At 36.3% G+C, this 17,461-nt stretch overlaps 1 protein-coding gene across 2 annotated transcripts in view; it reads left to right on the top strand.

Moving 5' to 3' along the window:
- Pola1 (DNA polymerase alpha 1, catalytic subunit) overlaps nt 1–17,461 on the top strand; it is a 288,260-nt gene that overhangs the window by 20,204 nt on the left and 250,595 nt on the right. The window contains exons 11-17 of one of the 2 annotated variants that reach the window (XM_047536616.1): nt 5,824–5,936; nt 6,687–6,803; nt 8,396–8,470; nt 9,354–9,492; nt 10,206–10,360; nt 15,972–16,056; nt 17,082–17,143. In XM_047536616.1, coding sequence (XP_047392572.1) covers nt 5,824–5,936; nt 6,687–6,803; nt 8,396–8,470; nt 9,354–9,492; nt 10,206–10,360; nt 15,972–16,056; nt 17,082–17,143 — 746 coding nt within the window. The remainder of the gene's footprint in view (nt 1–5,823; nt 5,937–6,686; nt 6,804–8,395; nt 8,471–9,353; nt 9,493–10,205; nt 10,361–15,971; nt 16,057–17,081; nt 17,144–17,461) is intronic. The other variant, XM_047536617.1, reaches the window with a different exon arrangement.

Raw genomic sequence — 17,461 nt, 5'->3', positions numbered from 1 at the left:
AATCAAGACTGATTCCCAGGTCATCCTAATGAGCTAGTACTGTGAATTCTTGATTCACAAAATGCTGGGAAGAAGTTGAAGAAAAGGGCCATCCAACAAATGAAACAAAAAGTTTATTCTCCTTTAAGAATTCATAGGACTGACCTTCTGATAAGGGGGTCTTACTAACTCACTCCTTGTAAAGGGAAAAAAAATCACCTAAGAGGTGCTCAGAATGCCCTTACTATGACAGAGGAGGCTTATTTCATTTTGAGCAATGATTACTGTTAGAAAAGACCCTCCTCGAATTGAACAGATACCTTTCTGGTGGTGCTTCTGGACCTGTTTCTCTTTAACCAAATTGAATGTCTTATTTCAGTTTTTCAGGACAACTTTTTTTAGAAACTTAAAAATCACCTCCAAATGAATGCTTTTTCACTAAACAGAAATAGTGGAGTCTCTCTCTCTCTCTCTCTCTCTCTCTCTCTCTCTCTCTGTCTTTCTCTCTCTCTTTAATCTTTATCGTCCACCTAAAAAAATAGGAGCCTAGTAATTCTGACGTATCTCATTTGATTTTCATTAAACAGATCTCTGAATTTCAGTAGCTGCCTGTTAGTCCTTGGATATTTTTTTGGTCCTGGGGTTCTTATCCTCTTCTTGTTTTCTAAGACCTCGGGGAAAACGTCTCAACTTCATGGAACTGAGAGATGTGATCAGCAGCATATGAACCCCCACATCCCCAAAGATGTCTATGTACTAACATTTGGAGCCTTTGATATGTTTCCTTGCATGGAAAAAGGGACCTTATAGATTTGATTAAATTAAGGCTCTCAAGATTAGGACAGGATCTAAGTGGGCCCAATGTAATCCAGAAATCCTTGTAAAAGGGAAGGTCATAGTCAGAGAAGGAGATGTAACTTGGAAGCAGAAGTTGAAGTCATGCAGGTTTACCAACCAAGGAATGTGGACAGCTCTTGGAAGTTGGAAATGGCAAGGAAAGGATTGTGCCCTAGTGTAACCCTGCTGACAAATTTGGTACTTCTGACCTCCAGAGCTCTAAGATCATAAATTTGTGTTGCTTAAGTGTTTAAAAAGACAGGAGGTTATCCAATTTCTTTTTCTGTCTCTTTGAGGCCTTCACTGTGGGAATGGGCATGACAAGATCTGTTGAAATAATGTAAAATATAGCATATACCCTTTAATAGAATTGTATGATGTAAACTACTTTTCAAGGTGGTTTCCTGGAGGCTGAATCCAGTAAAAATGGAGTAACTCCATGTTGTAAAGCATGTGTGTGAATAAGAAGAATGAGTATTAAACATCAGACTTGAAGACTAGATTTACCTTAAAGATAATTGGCCATTGCCTTTATCTAGAAAAATGTTAATGTTCCTGGGAGAGGGGACAGAAACATTAATGTGCTTCCTTTTATCAAATACATACACACTTGTAGAACCACTTGAGTTGCATGCTACCATGTATTAGTTTCTGAGATAAAGATAAAATCAATCTTATAAATGGTATCTTAACCTACTTTAGCTAGGATAAGCTGATTTGGTAGACCTTCTCACCTCTTTGACTACTTCTTTGTTACTCTGCTGGAAGGTAGGCTGGAAAGTATGTTTATGTGAGACTGAGCAGATGATTTCTGATCCATTGCTGAACTCCCAGTGGGGTTGCCCCATTGTACAACCTCAGGGAATACCATGTTCACAGCACAGCAGTGTGAGTGGTGTACCCTGAAGCTGTGCAACATGGTGGACTTGCTTATCCCAGTACTGTTCCTTGTACTTTGCTGTGTCTGCTCAATGCTATATTTTATTCCAGTCTTGGTTAATGGTTCCATCAAAACCAGACACCTGGAAGCCATCCTTGATGTGCTCCTTTTCCTCACTTCCATTACCAAGTCTTGTTGCTTTATTCCTTCTAAAGTAGATAACCTAACTCCTCATAACTGGTGCCCCTTGATCCCTTGTTACCTACTGAATTCATCGTACCAGCCTCCTAATTGATCTCTAAACTGTTATCTTCCACATTACTGCCAGAGTGGTTGATCAGACATTGACTATGTCTTCTCATTTAAAAAAATCCTCACTATCTCTTGCCTATAACATAGAGTTTAAGCTCCTTAACACATTTCTGAAGCCTGCTGTCTATGAATTTTTGCCCTAGAAATTGCTCCTGCATGTCCCTTTATTCATGGTGTTTGTCTGACTGGGATCCCCTTATCTGACACATTCTTCAAGATTCAGCTAAAGTGTCTTTTCCTGAGGGTTTTCCTAAACCTCGAGATGGACCTCAGAGCCCTGTGACCTCATCATATCCTTTCTCATTGTAGCATTTGTCATATGATTTTGAAATGATCCGAATCTGTTTTTCTCTCTCTCCCAAAGTCTTTAAGCTGCTAGAAGACTGGAATCTTTCATTTCCAGTATTAAGTACAGTGCCAGGCCCATAGTAGTTATTCAGTAAATGGTCTTTGAAATAAACTACATAATGATTGACAATCTTGTGGATGTACATGGAGGGTTACAGAGAACCAGAGTTGAATTTGTTGCTGTTATTTAGTTTGCTTCTTAAATTCTTGTAGCAGTGTGAAATAAGAATGAGTAACACAAAAGTGGATGGTGACCCCCCTCTCAAGTAAGTGCCTATAAAGCATCATTGCCAGTGTTGGTTACCAAGGATCAGAACTTTAAACAATAGTCCTGGGCTGGGGTTGTAGCTCAGTGGAAAAGCACTTGTCTAGCATGTGCGAGACACTAGGTATGATCTTCAGCATCACATAAAAATAAATAAATAAAGATATTGTGTCCATCTCCAACTAAAGAAAAAGACAACAGTCCTCTTCCTTCCTTTGTGAAAATAAGTTTGTTATTTCCACCTTTTGTTTTTTGGTTTATACTCATTAGTAAACAACATTGTTTCACAGGGCAAAGATCTACTAAGGTACCATCATGTCCACTATAACAGTCACTGACCATTTGCAGCTCTTTTAATTTAAACTACTTAAAAGGAAATAAAATTTAAAATTCAGTTTCTCAGCCAGTAACCACCTTTTAGGTGCTTAATTGCCATATGTAAAAAATAGCTTCTATTTTGGATAGGTCAGATACCAAACAAATACATCATCACAGACATTTCTCTTAACTAGTGCTGGTTTGTAGTAAGGGATATTGGAGGCTATGATTGAAGCATTGAGGCACAACTAAATTTGTAAAGTAACCAATTTATGCTATGTGTTGGATTTCTGATTCCAGGCCAGTGTCATGGGTAGGCTTTTTAAATCAATAATGGGGAAAAAACTTTTTTGGTGGTGTTAGGAATTCAGCGAAGGGCCTTGTGCATACTAAGCATGTACTCTACCACATACCTCTACCACATACCTCCAGCCCAGGGAAATATTTTGCAAATAACTTTTTTGAGATGGGGTGTCCCACTACGTTGCCCATGTTGGTCTCAGACATCTGGGCTCAAGAATTTCTCCTGTCTCAGCTGTCTGAGTAGCTGGGGCTATAGGCACATGCCATGGTGGCCAGCTGATATTTTTTGCAATTGAAATAGGTACTAATCCTATTACTGGTCTGTCATATAAGTGCTGAAAAAGGCTTCAGAGATTAACTAGTCTAGTTACTCGCTTAGCAGGAAACCAAGACTCTGAAAAAATGAAAGCAGTTGGCTCTTTAGTAGAAGTCAGGGCTTCTCATCGTCAGTCCACGTTGCTATTTGGTGGTACTTTGCAAGTTGTGTCCTCTGCAGTGGCACATCTTTCTCTGTTTTTGATGCCAATGGGTTAAATAAAATAGCTTTTTAAAAAGTCCTTTAATCTCAGAGGGTTGAACAGTTTCATCATGATAGTAGGTAATGATCACTGAGCTTTGTGAAAATCAATGCTGCTAATAAAAATGAAGTACTCCCAAAGACCCTGTTATTGTTTCTCACTTTCTTACAGATTCTAAGTCAGTCAGTTGTTGCTGAATGCACCATAATTATGAAAAGAATTTTACTCTTTGCATATGGGAAGATATCCTGTCTTCATTATGACTTTTTCAAGGTTGAATAATCCTGACTGCACCTGGTTTCAGCTAGTAACTTTGGGGGGAATGTAATCTTTGTTTACCATGATCTTTTTGTGGCAAACGAGGCATAAACAGTGTCAAATGTGTTGCATGAAGTGTGATATTAGTTTGACTGTGAAATGAGCTATTTGAATCTTTGAATCCAATATTAGGGTCTTTATTTTTCTTTGCATGGAATTTTGTTTTTCCATCTTTAACTGTCGTGAGGATGACTTCTAATTTTCTGAGCTACTGTGATTTTTTTCTTTAAATCATCCCACAGTCCGCCCTTTTCTCTCCCTTTTCTCCCCCCACCCCAGCTGAAAATCACACAACTCTTATAAGAGTTTTAATCATCTGCAGAAATAAAAATCCTTAGATAGTCTTATTTCTACTAGGATGAGTGACAAAAGGAAATACTGATGATGAGCTGTCTTATGAAACTGGGGTAATTGGCTTTGTGAACAGTAGCCTTTGCATGTACCAGAATTTTCTTAGTTTCTCAGATAAATGACTGTGTTCAGAGGCTATGTTGATTATTGCTCTCTAATCATGGAGCCCTGGAGTTTTTACAGTGACCCTCTCTTGGGTTGACTATCAAATCTTAGAAGTTCTTTCTTAATGGCCAGTTTTCTGTTGAAGGAATGGGGAGAACAATGATTTGATGTCTAGAAAGGCATGTTTTTACTTTGTTGTTTATGTTACTGAGGAATCCCAAAAAGAGGATAGCTACTGATTTTGTTAGTAAACCATTTGTTAAATTGAAGCAGAAGAGAAAGTAGCATTATAAATACTAACTAGCCAGATGTCTTAAAAAGCTTGTGCCATAGAAAGGGTGAAAGTAGAACCTGTTATGAGATATTTATGTTTATGTAGAATAGTAGATATGTGTTAGCCAGCCTTTCATCACTGTGACCAAATAAATACCTGACAAGGACAACTTAGAGGAGGAAAAGTTTATTTTGGGCTCATGGTTTCAGAGGTTCAGTCCATGAACCTCTGACTCTATCTCTGGAACCAAGGTGAGGCAGAACATCATGGTAGAAGGGTGCGGTGGAGGAAAGCTGCTTTAGCACATGGTAGCCAGGAAGCAGAGAGGGGAATTGAATTGCAAGGGACAAAATATAAACCTCAAAGGCATGCCCCTAGTGATGCAGTTTCTCTAACCATGCCCCACCTGTCTATAGTTTCCATCCAGTTAGTCTATTCAAACTAGAATGGACTGGTTAGGTTACAACTCTCATAATCTAATCCTTTTACTTCTGAATATTTTGGCATCAACAGGAGCTTTTGGGAGACACCTCATATCCAAACCATAATAAGATATAAGATGAATTTTTTTCCCAAATACAACTTTACATATAGAAAAATACTGACATATATATCCTAATACATGAATATTGTTTTTTTAAATCAGTAAATGCAAATGCTAAAAATAAATTTAGAATGATACTCTCATTTGTAAGTTTTCATGAGGTTTTAATAGAAGATTTGTTGGACACTAGTTTTTTTTTTCTTAATCTGGGTAATACTGGTTATAGGGAATATTTATACCAAATTAGAGAATTATTCTGTCCCCTTTCTCTCAGGGGTTGTACCACTGTGATAGTGTAGTATGACATAAATACTGGGTTAAGAACTGACTTTATATATTTGCTGTTAGAATGAGTTATCACAAAGGCATCAATGTGTGACCACATTCAGTGAGCCTTTTTGTCGTTTCTATGATTTAGTGTAATTGCAGTGCTTTCTTTTTAATTAATTTAGTTTTCCCTTATTTTTTTAGGTGTGGTATTTCTGTTTGGAAAAGTTTGTATCGAATCAGCCAAGACCTATGTGAGCTGTTGTGTCATGGTAAAAAACATTGAGCGAACACTCTATTTCCTTCCCCGTGAAATGGTAAGAATTAGCGATTAGCTTTGAGATCTCAGTAATTATATATGGCACCCATTCTGTATATTGTCAACCCTGTCCTTCAGCAGGATAGCAGTTCTTTATAACTTCGATGCTTTCTTACTTCCTGCCTTGTGACCACTGATTGTCACCAATTCCAATAGAGGTTGGGGAAATCCGAGAAATGAAGTAGAACTCAGTTTTCCAACTTGTTAGAATGAAAGTGTCTGAGTTTTAATACATAATATTATATTTATTTCCCTTACTCCTCATTTCCATAGTAATTGGGCTTGAGACTCTAAGGCTCTAAAACGTGACATGACATTTGGCCCAGTTTTCCTGCTCTTGCTGCATAGGCAGCAGTAATATTTCCCCTGTAGCCATTTAACATCAGTTCCATTTGCTTCTTCTCCTTTATTTGGGACTTTTAACATCTCCAGTCTGCTCCCAGTCTCAGCCCCTACCCATTTCTGTTGAATTGTGGAGCATCTTGGTCAGGATTTAAAATCCTTATTTTCCCATTTTTTTTTTTTTTAGGATTGATCATCTTTGCCTTGCTTTATGATGCTTTGGGAGGAATTGGCCATTGGGTTTAGTATTTTTGAGGGATTGTTTTTGCCTTTGAACTCATCTTTGAGACTATTAAATGTTTAAATGGGTGAGGATGAAAACTGTTTTATACTTGGGTTTTTGGTGGTTAAGAAGATCTTATGTACAGATACCTTTTCTCCCTTTCTCCTTTCCACGGGAGAACAGAAAGTTGATCTAAATACAGGGAAAGAAACAGAAACTCCAGTTACAATGAAGGATGTTTATGATGAATTTGATGAAAGAATAGCAGCAAAATATAAAATTATGAAGTTCAAGTCCAAGGTTTGTATTTGGTGGTGAATTTCCCTCCAGCTTTCTTTGTTTTTTTTTGTTCATGTCTTGATTTAGCAAATAGTTATTGTGTTTCTACTTCATACAAAGTGCCTTCTGCATATCTCTATCTCATGGAATAGAAATCTCATAGGCATGAATATAAAAACAGTGTATTAGATTTTTCAAAATATTTTTCTTTCTTTTTAAACTACTTATAAAATAATGGTCATGAATTTGAATATATAGATAACTTGAAGCAAATTATTACTTCAAATGCTTACATGTGCTGCTTTATTCTGAAATGGCTAAGGAAACATGATTTTATTATTAGTTATTGCCAATGCTTTTTGGTTAGAAGGTTAAGTAAGTTTTTATTTAAAAAATCAGGGACTATGATGTTATTTCTGATAGAGTGAAAATATTCTATTAATGTGATACATATGAAAAATTGTCCAAGCTGGTATTGGTGGCACATGCCTCTAATCCCAGTGACTTGGGAGGCTGAGGCAAAAGGATTGCAAGTTTGACACCAACAATAGTAACTTAGTGAGACCTTGTCTCAAAAAATAAAATAGCTGGGGATATAGCTCAGTGGAGAATGACCCTAAAAAAATAGGAATTTTGTTTTGATATTAGTGAGGTATTGATGCCTTTGGCCATAATTGTGGGGTCTGTAGCCCACTGAAAATATTGGTTATTAGTAGTGATGGCAAGAAAGGGAGGATTGAGTTGCAAAAGATACAGCTAACACTCTTAACTGCTTAAGTTTTGAATTGTGGCTGAGATATTTCCTTAAATTTCTAGAAGTAACGCACAAGGTCCTGGGTTTGATTCCTAGCACTGCAAACAAAAACTAAAAACATAAAATTCCAGGGGAAATGTGGTGTAATGGTGAAGAGTATGAATGTTAGGGTCAGGTTGCTTGTGCTTTAAGTCCTAGCCCTACTGCTTACTAGTATGTGACTGTACTAGTGGCTTCTCTGTGCCTGTTTCTTCATTATCAAATGGGGCCCTATTGCAAGGATTGTCCTAAGGGTTAAATCTGTTGATTCATATTGAATTATTAGAATAGTACTTGACACACAGCCAATACTCAGTGCATATGAACTATAATTTTAATGTTAATTATTATAGCAAGATAGAGTTGCTTAATGTCAATTAGTCACAAATAATTTTTATTTTTTATTTTGAGACAGGGTCTTGCTATGTTGCTGAGGTTGGCCTTACACTCATGATTCTCCTACCTCAGAATTTTGAGTAGCTGAGATTATAGGCATGTGCCACAACCTGGCTCTTGCAAATGATTTAATGCATTAACATTGTAAAAAAATTAATCTTTTCTTGCTCCAATTTGAATGCAAATATTTTGACGTTCTCTCGTGTCCAAGAAAAGTCCTTTTAACATTGTCACTGAGTGTCTCAGTCCTAGTTGAAAGGTGAAAGGATACCTTTTTGGCTTTAATTACTCTTATATCCCATAAGGATGCTAGATTCTTGATTATTTAATATAGGAGCATGTATTTTTTATGTAATGCTGGCTAATTTGATTTTTGAAAGGGTTTTTTTGTCTTAATGATTTTTAAAAATATCTATTTATCCAGACAGTGGAAAAGAACTATGCTTTTGAAATACCTGATGTTCCAGAAAAATCTGAGTACTTGGAAGTTAGATACTCGGTAAGTTAAAGAAAATTACTGGGTTTTGGTGAATGACATTTTTTTCTGTTTTTGAACTTTCAACTAGCTTTTAATTCGGAGTATTGGCAGGGCTCCTCAAGCCCACAGTTCATTGAGGTGGACTTACAGTAATGAATAATTGAAATGGATGAAATTAATTTTAAGTACATAGTCTACAGGTTATACTGCCTTTCTCTGCTTTCAAGTATGCAGCTTTAAACAAATAACTTGAAACAGCACAATTGTTTGTCAAGTGGAATGAATGCCACATGATGGAGTTGAACATCATTAGTCTGTTAAGTGTCTCTTGTAAGCAGTGGAAAGGTGAGAGAGGAGTGTCAGTAGCATCATTATAGTGCTGCTCTTGCTCCTGTGACAGGCAAGGTCGTTGCTGCAGGGTGTTAATTAACTAGACCTTAACCTCTTTTTACCTCTGTTCTAGTGTTTTGATCCCCCAATGTTGGAAAAGGGAAACTTTTAAGAAATGTTTTTGACAGTGGTGATGAAAAGTACCATGGAAACATTTTCAATGAGTCCCACTCTGTTGCTTTCATTCTTCTAATGGAGTGGTACTTACTTGGCTATTCTTTATCAGTGAGGCATGTACAGCTCTGGACACAAATTCTCTCTTGGGGGAGCTTCTTGGCCTATTTTCTTCTAATGGGTGTCATCAAGATGCATTATTTTGTCATCGTGAATTGTTTTTGTTTCCTACTGTGAATTGTTTTGGATTTCATTTGTAGCAAATTACATTTCATATGTATCAAAGGGGTTTTTTTCTGCTGCTTCATAGAGAGGCTTTTGTTTATTTCAAATATAGACTTTGGAAAATGTGAAGTAATAGTTTTAAACAAAAAAGATTTTTTTTTTGCGTTTTTTTTAGGCAGAAGTACCACAGCTTCCTCAGGATTTGAAAGGAGAAACTTTTTCTCATGTATTTGGAACCAACACATCCAGCTTGGAACTGTTTTTAATGAACAGAAAGATCAAAGGACCTTGTTGGCTTGAAGTGAAAAATCCACGTAAGGAAAGATTTAATCATAATGCATAATTAGATTGCTGATAAATGTGTTTCCCCCCCCAAAGGGAAGTTAAGGAATTGATCTATTTATTTTAGTGTATTTACTTCCTTTTGTATTTTTTCTTCAAGGTTTTCCTTGAGTGATTGTAGAATATATTTGGAATCACTTTATCTCTGTAAGGCCTGGCAGTTTAGTCTAGAGGGAGGGCTTAGTTAGCACAGGCAGCTGTTTGGGGTGCATCCCTCATTATGCTGTTGTTTGCATGTACTTCCCACCTGGCTGATAATACCCTGCTGTTCTCCATAGTAAACTGCTGCTGACCTTTGGCGGGGAGGAGAATCACTACTTAATTTGGATAGTGCTTGTTTTGCCCATTACTTGATATTTTTCAGCACTTGTATCTAAGGTACTTTTTTATCTTCATGAATCTCTTCAAAATGTTTTATGCTTCCTCCAAGGTAGTGCTTTGAGTTTTTAAACCTATCTTGGGTCCTGGATTCTTTAGATAATTTTACAAAAGCTATGGATGATTTTTCTCAAGAAAATGAACATATGTACACACATACCCAGTAATGTGGCTTATTTTTAATTAGATGTTATGCCATTTTTAATAGAAGATAGGACTGAAGAATATCAGTTAATCACAGATGTCATAATTATAGTATTTTTTAAGTTAAAAAAAGCTATTTATGTGTTATGTCTATTTTTTCCAGAGCTCTTGAGTCAGCCAATCAGTTGGTGTAAATTTGAGGTGATGGCTTTGAAACCAGACCTGGTGAATGTAATTAAGGATATTGGTCCTCCTCCACTTGTGGTGATGTCTTTCAGCATGAAAACATTGCAGAATGCAAAGAACCATCAAAATGAGGTAAAAAAATAGGACATAGTTTGTATTTCTGCCTTAGAAGTGATACTTGCCTGAACTTGTATAGCTTTACTGCAAAAAAGTTGTTCTGTTTGGAGGTGAAACAATACTAATTTACTACCAAACTTCATTTTGGAGAATGAATTGAATTTGTCTGTTTGGTATTGTGAATTTTTTTCAAGGACTTAAATTGCTGGAAATATTTTATTTTTTAAATGGACACAGAGAATAATACGATGAATTTCCTATACCAATCACACATATTCAGCATTTAGCAAGATTTTGTAACACTTGTTTTTGTCCCTTCTCTTTTTACCTTTTGAAGTATTTTAAGGCCAATTTCAGACAGTATGTCATTTTAATCCTGTATGCCTTCATGTACTTCTCTCAAAATACGCACATTTTCTTATATACCATCATTAACATGCCCAGTAACATTAACAGTGATTCCTTGATTTAATCTGAAATCCCCAGTATATACTTAAATGACTACGTTTCTCACAATGTCTTTTAACAGATGGTTTGAATCAGGATTTACACAAGATTCACAGATGGTGTTTAATTTTTGTGCCACTTCTGTCTCTTAAATGGGAGCAGCGCCCACCCAATCCCTCCACTTTTTTTTCAATGACATTGAATGATTAAAAGAATCACTGATGGTTGTCTCATAGAATGTCCCATTTTCTGTATTTGTTTGCTCTGTTGTGGTATCATTGGACTTCTTCCTCTATACCAGTGGTTGGCAAACAATGGTCTGTGATCCAAATTTAGCCCACTACCTATTTTTATAAATAAAGTTTCCTTGAAATACATCATATTTTCAGCTGTTTTTGCACTACAACAGCAGAGTCAGGTAGTCATGACAGAGACCATGAGACCTGCAAAGCCCCAAATACTTACTTTTTTGGTCCTTTATAGAAACTGGGTGCCTACTCTTTGTCTATCCTTTATGTACTCATGCTATAAGTTATCTCTAAAGGATGAATTAGATTCAAGTTCAACTTTATTAGTCAAAATACTTTATAGGTGGTAGAGTGTACTTCATATTGGAAGACACATAATGTCAGGTTAAGCTGCTTTAGTGAGGCTATGATTGGTCAGTGGGCTCAAATGGTGATAACCATTGTATATTTCTCCATCAGCTTTTCATCTAACCTTGCCACTGCAGGTGTTTGGGGCTGGATAATTCTTTATTGTAGGGTGCTGTCTAATGCATTGTGGGATATTTAGCAGCATTCTTGGCCTCTACCTGCTAGATGCTAGTAGCACCCCTCCCCACTAGTTGTGACAGCCTAAAATTGCCTCCAGTCACTGTCAAATATTCCTTAGAGGGAAGTGAGGGTACAGTTATCCCCAGTTGAGAACTACTATTCTAATGCTATTTTAGCTGAATTAGTTATTTCATTAGGAGTTGTAAAATGGGTGTTTTTCATATATATATGTAAGTATGTATATATATATATATATTCATATATATGTTTATATATGTATGTATATATATGTATATTCCCTATCTTTTAATCTATTGCATTCATTATTATTTTATTTTTGAGACTATTATTTTGAGATGGGAGTCTCACTACGTTGCCCAGGCTGGCTCTGAACTCCTGGGCTCAGGTGAGCTTCATGCCTCAGCCTCTCAAGTAGCTGGGACCATAGATATGTACCAGTGTGCTCAGCTTGTTAATTTGATGCTTTTATTTTTCTCACTGGTCAATGAGAGTTTCTTTGTTTGCTTCTAAGTCATTTTGACATTAATAGGGGTCTTTTTAAATAGCGTTTTTGACAATATTCATTCTTTCAGTATGGTGTTTTCATCTTTATTTATTTATTTTTGGCAGTGCTGGAGACTGAATGCAGGGCATTGTCCACGCTAAGTGCATGCTCTACCACTGAGCTATATCCCAAGCCAAGATCTTTAAATAACCATTACTCTAGTAGATGGTCAGAGTTAATAGTTAAGTGTTTGGGAAAGGTTTAATAAGTCCTTAGTTAAAATTAAAAAGAAATATCCATTTTCTTGTGCCCAGAGTGAGGTTTTCACAGAATATTTCCTAATAAAGGAAATAGGGGTCTGTGGAGAAATAGCTTATTCATGGCAGGGAGTGTCTAAGATAAATCTGGAACATCTTGTTATATTAGGAAGTAAGGATGATATTAAAATCTACTGAAGATATGTCAGACGGATTCAGGAACAACTTGAAGAGTATCCTACTGACCAAAGGTGGGACAACATGAGCATAAGAATAATTGCAATAGATGTAAACACTCAGATTTTTGAGTTCATAATGATACTAACAATAATAACACTGCTACATTGCTCACTTATGAAGGATACTTGAGAACTATCTCATTTTTAAAACTGATAAAGGAATCAAATCAAGCATTATCCTGACTTCTCTGGAAAACATACTGTACCTTAGGCAACCAAATAATTGATGAAGTTTCTCTTCTTAGAAGGTTTCCAGCTAATAAATAATGAAGGAAAAATGGAATATGACCACTTTCTAATCCCCAGTGAAATATGAATCTAGGCAATGATTGACAGTGGCTGCTAATTTCACTGAAATATAGAAAAACAGACATTGCGTCTGCTTTCTTTTTTTTTTCTTTCTTCTGTTTTTTTTTTAATTATTGTAAACAAATGGGATAGATGTTGCTTCTCTATTTGTACATGGAGTCAAGGCATACCATTTGTGTAATCATAAATTTACATAGGGTAATGTTGTTTGATTCATACTGTTATTTTTTCCCTTCCCCCCCACCCCTCCCACCCCTCTTTTCCCTCTATACAGTCTTTCCTTCCTCCATTCTTACCACCCTCCTTATCCCTAATCCTAAACCTAACCCTAACCCTAATGCTAACCCCTCCCACCCCCCATTATATGTCCTTATCCGCTTATCAGCGAGATCATTCATCCTTTAGTTTTTTTGAGATTGGCTTATCTCACTTAGCATGATATTCTCCAATTTCATCCATTTGCCTGCAAATGCCATAATTTTATCATTCTTCATTGCAGAGTAATATTCCATTGTGTATATATGCCACAGTTTCTTTATTCATTCATCAACTGAAGGGCATCTAGGTTGGTTCCACAATCTGGCTATGGTGAATTGAGCAGCAATGAATATTGATGTGGCTGTATCTCTGTAGTATGCTGATTTTAAGTCCTTTGGGTATAGGCCAAGGAGTGGGATAGCTGGGTCAAATGGTGGTTCCATTCCAAGCTTTCTGAGGAATCTCCATACTGCTTTCCAGAGTGGCTGCACTAATTTGCAATCCCACCAGCAATGTATGAGTGTACCTTTTTCCCCACATCCTCGCCAACACCTATTGTTGCTTGTGTTCTTGATAATCACCATTCTAATTGGGGTGAGATGAAATCTTAGGGTAGTTTTGATTTGCATTTCCCTTATTACTAGGGATATTGAACATTTTTTCATATATCTGATGATTGCTTGTAGATCTTCTTCTGTGAAGTGTCCGTTCATTTCTTTAGCCCATTTGTCGATTGGATTATTTGTATTCTTGGTGTAGAGTTTTTTGAGTTCTTTATAGATTCTGGAGATTAGTGCTCTATCTGAGGTATGGTTGGCAAAGATTTTGTCCCACTCTGTAGGCTCTTTCTTCGCATTGCTGATAGTTTCCTTTGCTGAGAGAAAGCTTTTTAGTTTGAATCTATCCCAGTTGTTGATTCTTGCTTTTATTTCTTGTGCTATGGGAGTCCTGTTAAGGAAGTCTGATCCTAAGCCAACAAGTTGAAGGTTTGGACCTATTTTTTCTTCTATAAGATGCAGGGTCTCTGGTCTGATTCCGAGGTCCTTGATCCATTTTGAGTTGATTTTTGTGCAGGGTGAGAGATAGGGGTTTAATTTCATTCTGTTGCATATGGTTTTCCAGTTTTCCCAGCACCATTTGTTGAAGAAGCTATCTTTTCTCCTTTGCATGTTTTTGGCCCCTTTGTCTAGTATGAGAAAATTGTATTTTTTGGGTTTGTGTCCATGTCCTCTATTCTGTACCATTGATCTACCTGTCTATTTTGGTACCAACCATGCCGTTTTTGTTACTATTGCTTTGTAATAGAGTTGAAGATCTGGTATTGCGATACCCCCTGCTTCGCTCTTTCTTCTGAGGATTGCTTTAGCTATTCTCGGTTTTTTATTCTTCCAAATGAATTTCATAATTGCTTGCTCTATTTCTGTAAGGTACATCATTGGGATTTTAATTGGAATTGCATTGAATCTGTATAGCACTTTAGGTAGTATGGCCATTTTGACAATATTAATTCTGCCTATCCAAGAACATGGGAGATCTTTCCATCTTCTAAGGTTTTCTTTAATTTCTTTCTTTAGTGTTCTGTAGTTCTCATTGTAGAGGTCTTTCACCTCTTTTGTGAGATTGATTCCCAAGTATTTTATTTTTTTCGATGCTATTGTGAATGGGGTAGTTTTCCTAATTTCTCTTTCTCAAGATTCATCACTTATATATAAAAATGCATTGGATTTATGAGCATTGATCTTGTAACCTGCTACTTTACTGAATTCACTTATGAGTTCTAAAAGTTTTCTGGTGGAATTTCCAGGTTCCTCTAAATATATAATCATGTCATCAGTGAACAGGGATAGTTTGAGTTCTTCTTTTCCAATTCATATCCCTTTAATTTCTTTGGTTTGTCTGATTGCTCTGGCTAGAGTCTCAAGGACGATGTTGAATAGAAGTGGTGAAAGAGGGCATCCCTGCCTTGTTCCAGTTTTTAGGGGGAATGCTTTCAGTTTTTCACCATTTAGAATGATATTGGCCATGGGCTTAGTGTAGATGGCCTTTACAATGTTAAGGAATGTTCCCACTACCCCAATTTTTTCTAGTGTTTTGAGCATGAAGGGATGCTGTATTTTATCGAATGCTTTTTCTGCATCTATTGAAATAATCATGTGATTCTTAACTTTAAGTCTGTTGATATGGTGAATGACATTTATTGATTTCCGAATGTTGAACCAACCTTGCATCCCTGGGATAAAACCCACTTGATCATGGTGCACTATCTTTTTAATATATTTTTGTATGCGATTTGCTAAAATTTTGTTGAGAATTTTTTGCATTGATGTTCATTAAGGATATTGGTCTGAAATTTTCTTTCCTCGATGTGTCTCTGTCTGGTTTAGGTATCAGGGTGATATTGGCTTCATAGAATGAGTTTGGGAGGGTTCCGTCCTCTTCTATTTCATGGAATACTTTGAGGAGTATTGGAATGAGCTCTTCTTTAAAGGTTGTGTCTGCTTTCTGATAGATGTAATCAGCACCTCTAAAGTATTCTTGTCAAATAGTTGAACCTGGTTTTGATAAAGTCATTTGATCTAACTATGAATTTATGGGCAGTACAGAGACAGAAGAATGTGTTAAATGAAAATGACACCATTGGGATACAAGCAGCAGAATTCATACCATGGGGAATTCCATAGGATAAACAACTCAGTTTCTTCAACAAATGTGAATTGCAGGGAGATGATAGGTGGGGTGGGGTTGTACCTGTAGTTTTACATATCAGCCATTGGTAAGAATGCAGAATATATATTAGGTGTCTGATAAGTGATTTTCCCCCACCTTTCTTTGCAGATTATCGCTATAGCAGCTTTGGTTCATCACAATTTTGCATTAGATAAAGCACCCCCACAACCTCCCTTTCAGTCACACTTCTGTGGTATGTACTTTTAAAGATACTTTATTAAAGACTTGATTTGAAATTTTCCTTAGATCTCTAACTTGTTTTTCAAATAGTATTTTCAAGAGTAAATAGTGCATATTGTTAAGGTTGTTTTCAGCTATGGAAGCTAAGTCCTTTTCTGTGCAGTGAGGCAAGATGCCAAGGAATAAATGAATGTTCACCCACTTTTTGAGGGGTTATAGTAATATCAAATTGAGTTGTGCTACACCTAAAATTCAATGTAGAATTCTGTGTGTGTGTTTAATAAGTCAGTTTCTAAGGAGGATTCTGACATATTTCATGTTGAGAGCCAGTTAAATAAATTTTGTTTTAACAAAACATTGGTGGGGGAAGGGGAGATAGCACTATTGATCTATTATGTTTCCTGGGTGGGATCATTTCCAGCCCAGAACCAGCGATTAACTTGGGCAGCCTCTCCTGTCTGCTTTCCTGGGTATTAGGAAAGAGGAGAGGATGATGTATGGTTACTATGAAGTTTTGCCCCTTAAGTAGGGGGAATACATGAAGCAAAATGCTGATAATAGCTTGGAGAAAATGTGGAATAGTCATTAACTCATTTCAACAAGCCTTTATTCACCTCCTCTGTGTATTTTATTGTGCGAACAGCTAGTCTTTATGGCAAGGAACTTATGGTGTAGAGGAGAAACTTTGTTCATCTTTTCCAAGTTCGAGACGTTTGAACTGAATTCCTTCATAATAAGCTGGTTAAGGCTTTGGTGGTGATGAGATTTCCTTTGGGAGAGAATGTTATAATCCTTCATTTTGACTTTGATGAATAGCAAAAGTTTGATCAAAGTTTTAACAATTACAGGGATGGAGTTCTGTGCTTGGCTATTCTTTTGAATTCCAACATGACCAATGGAAATACTCAAACTTTTTAACATTTTAGGGATGGGAGAAAATTGTTTATATTTAATACAGTTTCTATTTGCAAACATGCAGTGTATGTCTACCTGAAATTAAATTAAGATGGGTTTTGGAATTTTTTTTCCTTTTTATAGTTGTGTCTAAACCGAAGGACTGTATTTTTCCATGTGCTTTCACAGAAGTCATTAAGGAAAAGGTAAATAGCTAATTATTCCTATTAAATATGAAGTATCTATTGGTTTGGAAAGAGAATAGGAGGATGGTATGGAGTAGTAGAAATAGGCTGTTCTGTATTTTAATTTATTAGATATATTCTTGCTAGACCAGATTATTGCAATAACCCATTAAAATGTATTAGAAATATAAAACTGGAAACATTATTTGACAATGTTTAAATGTTCTACAACCTGAAAATAATGGAATTATACATTGCATTAGTAGATGGATAGGCTCAAACCTACTTTCAGACTGCTTAATGGGAAGTTTTACCAAAACGAATGATAATATTTATTAC

This window comes from Sciurus carolinensis, chromosome X (assembly GCF_902686445.1).
Source record: "Sciurus carolinensis chromosome X, mSciCar1.2, whole genome shotgun sequence".
NCBI lineage: Eukaryota > Metazoa > Chordata > Mammalia > Rodentia > Sciuridae > Sciurus > Sciurus carolinensis.
This window is presented reverse-complemented; position numbering and strand designations above follow the sequence as displayed.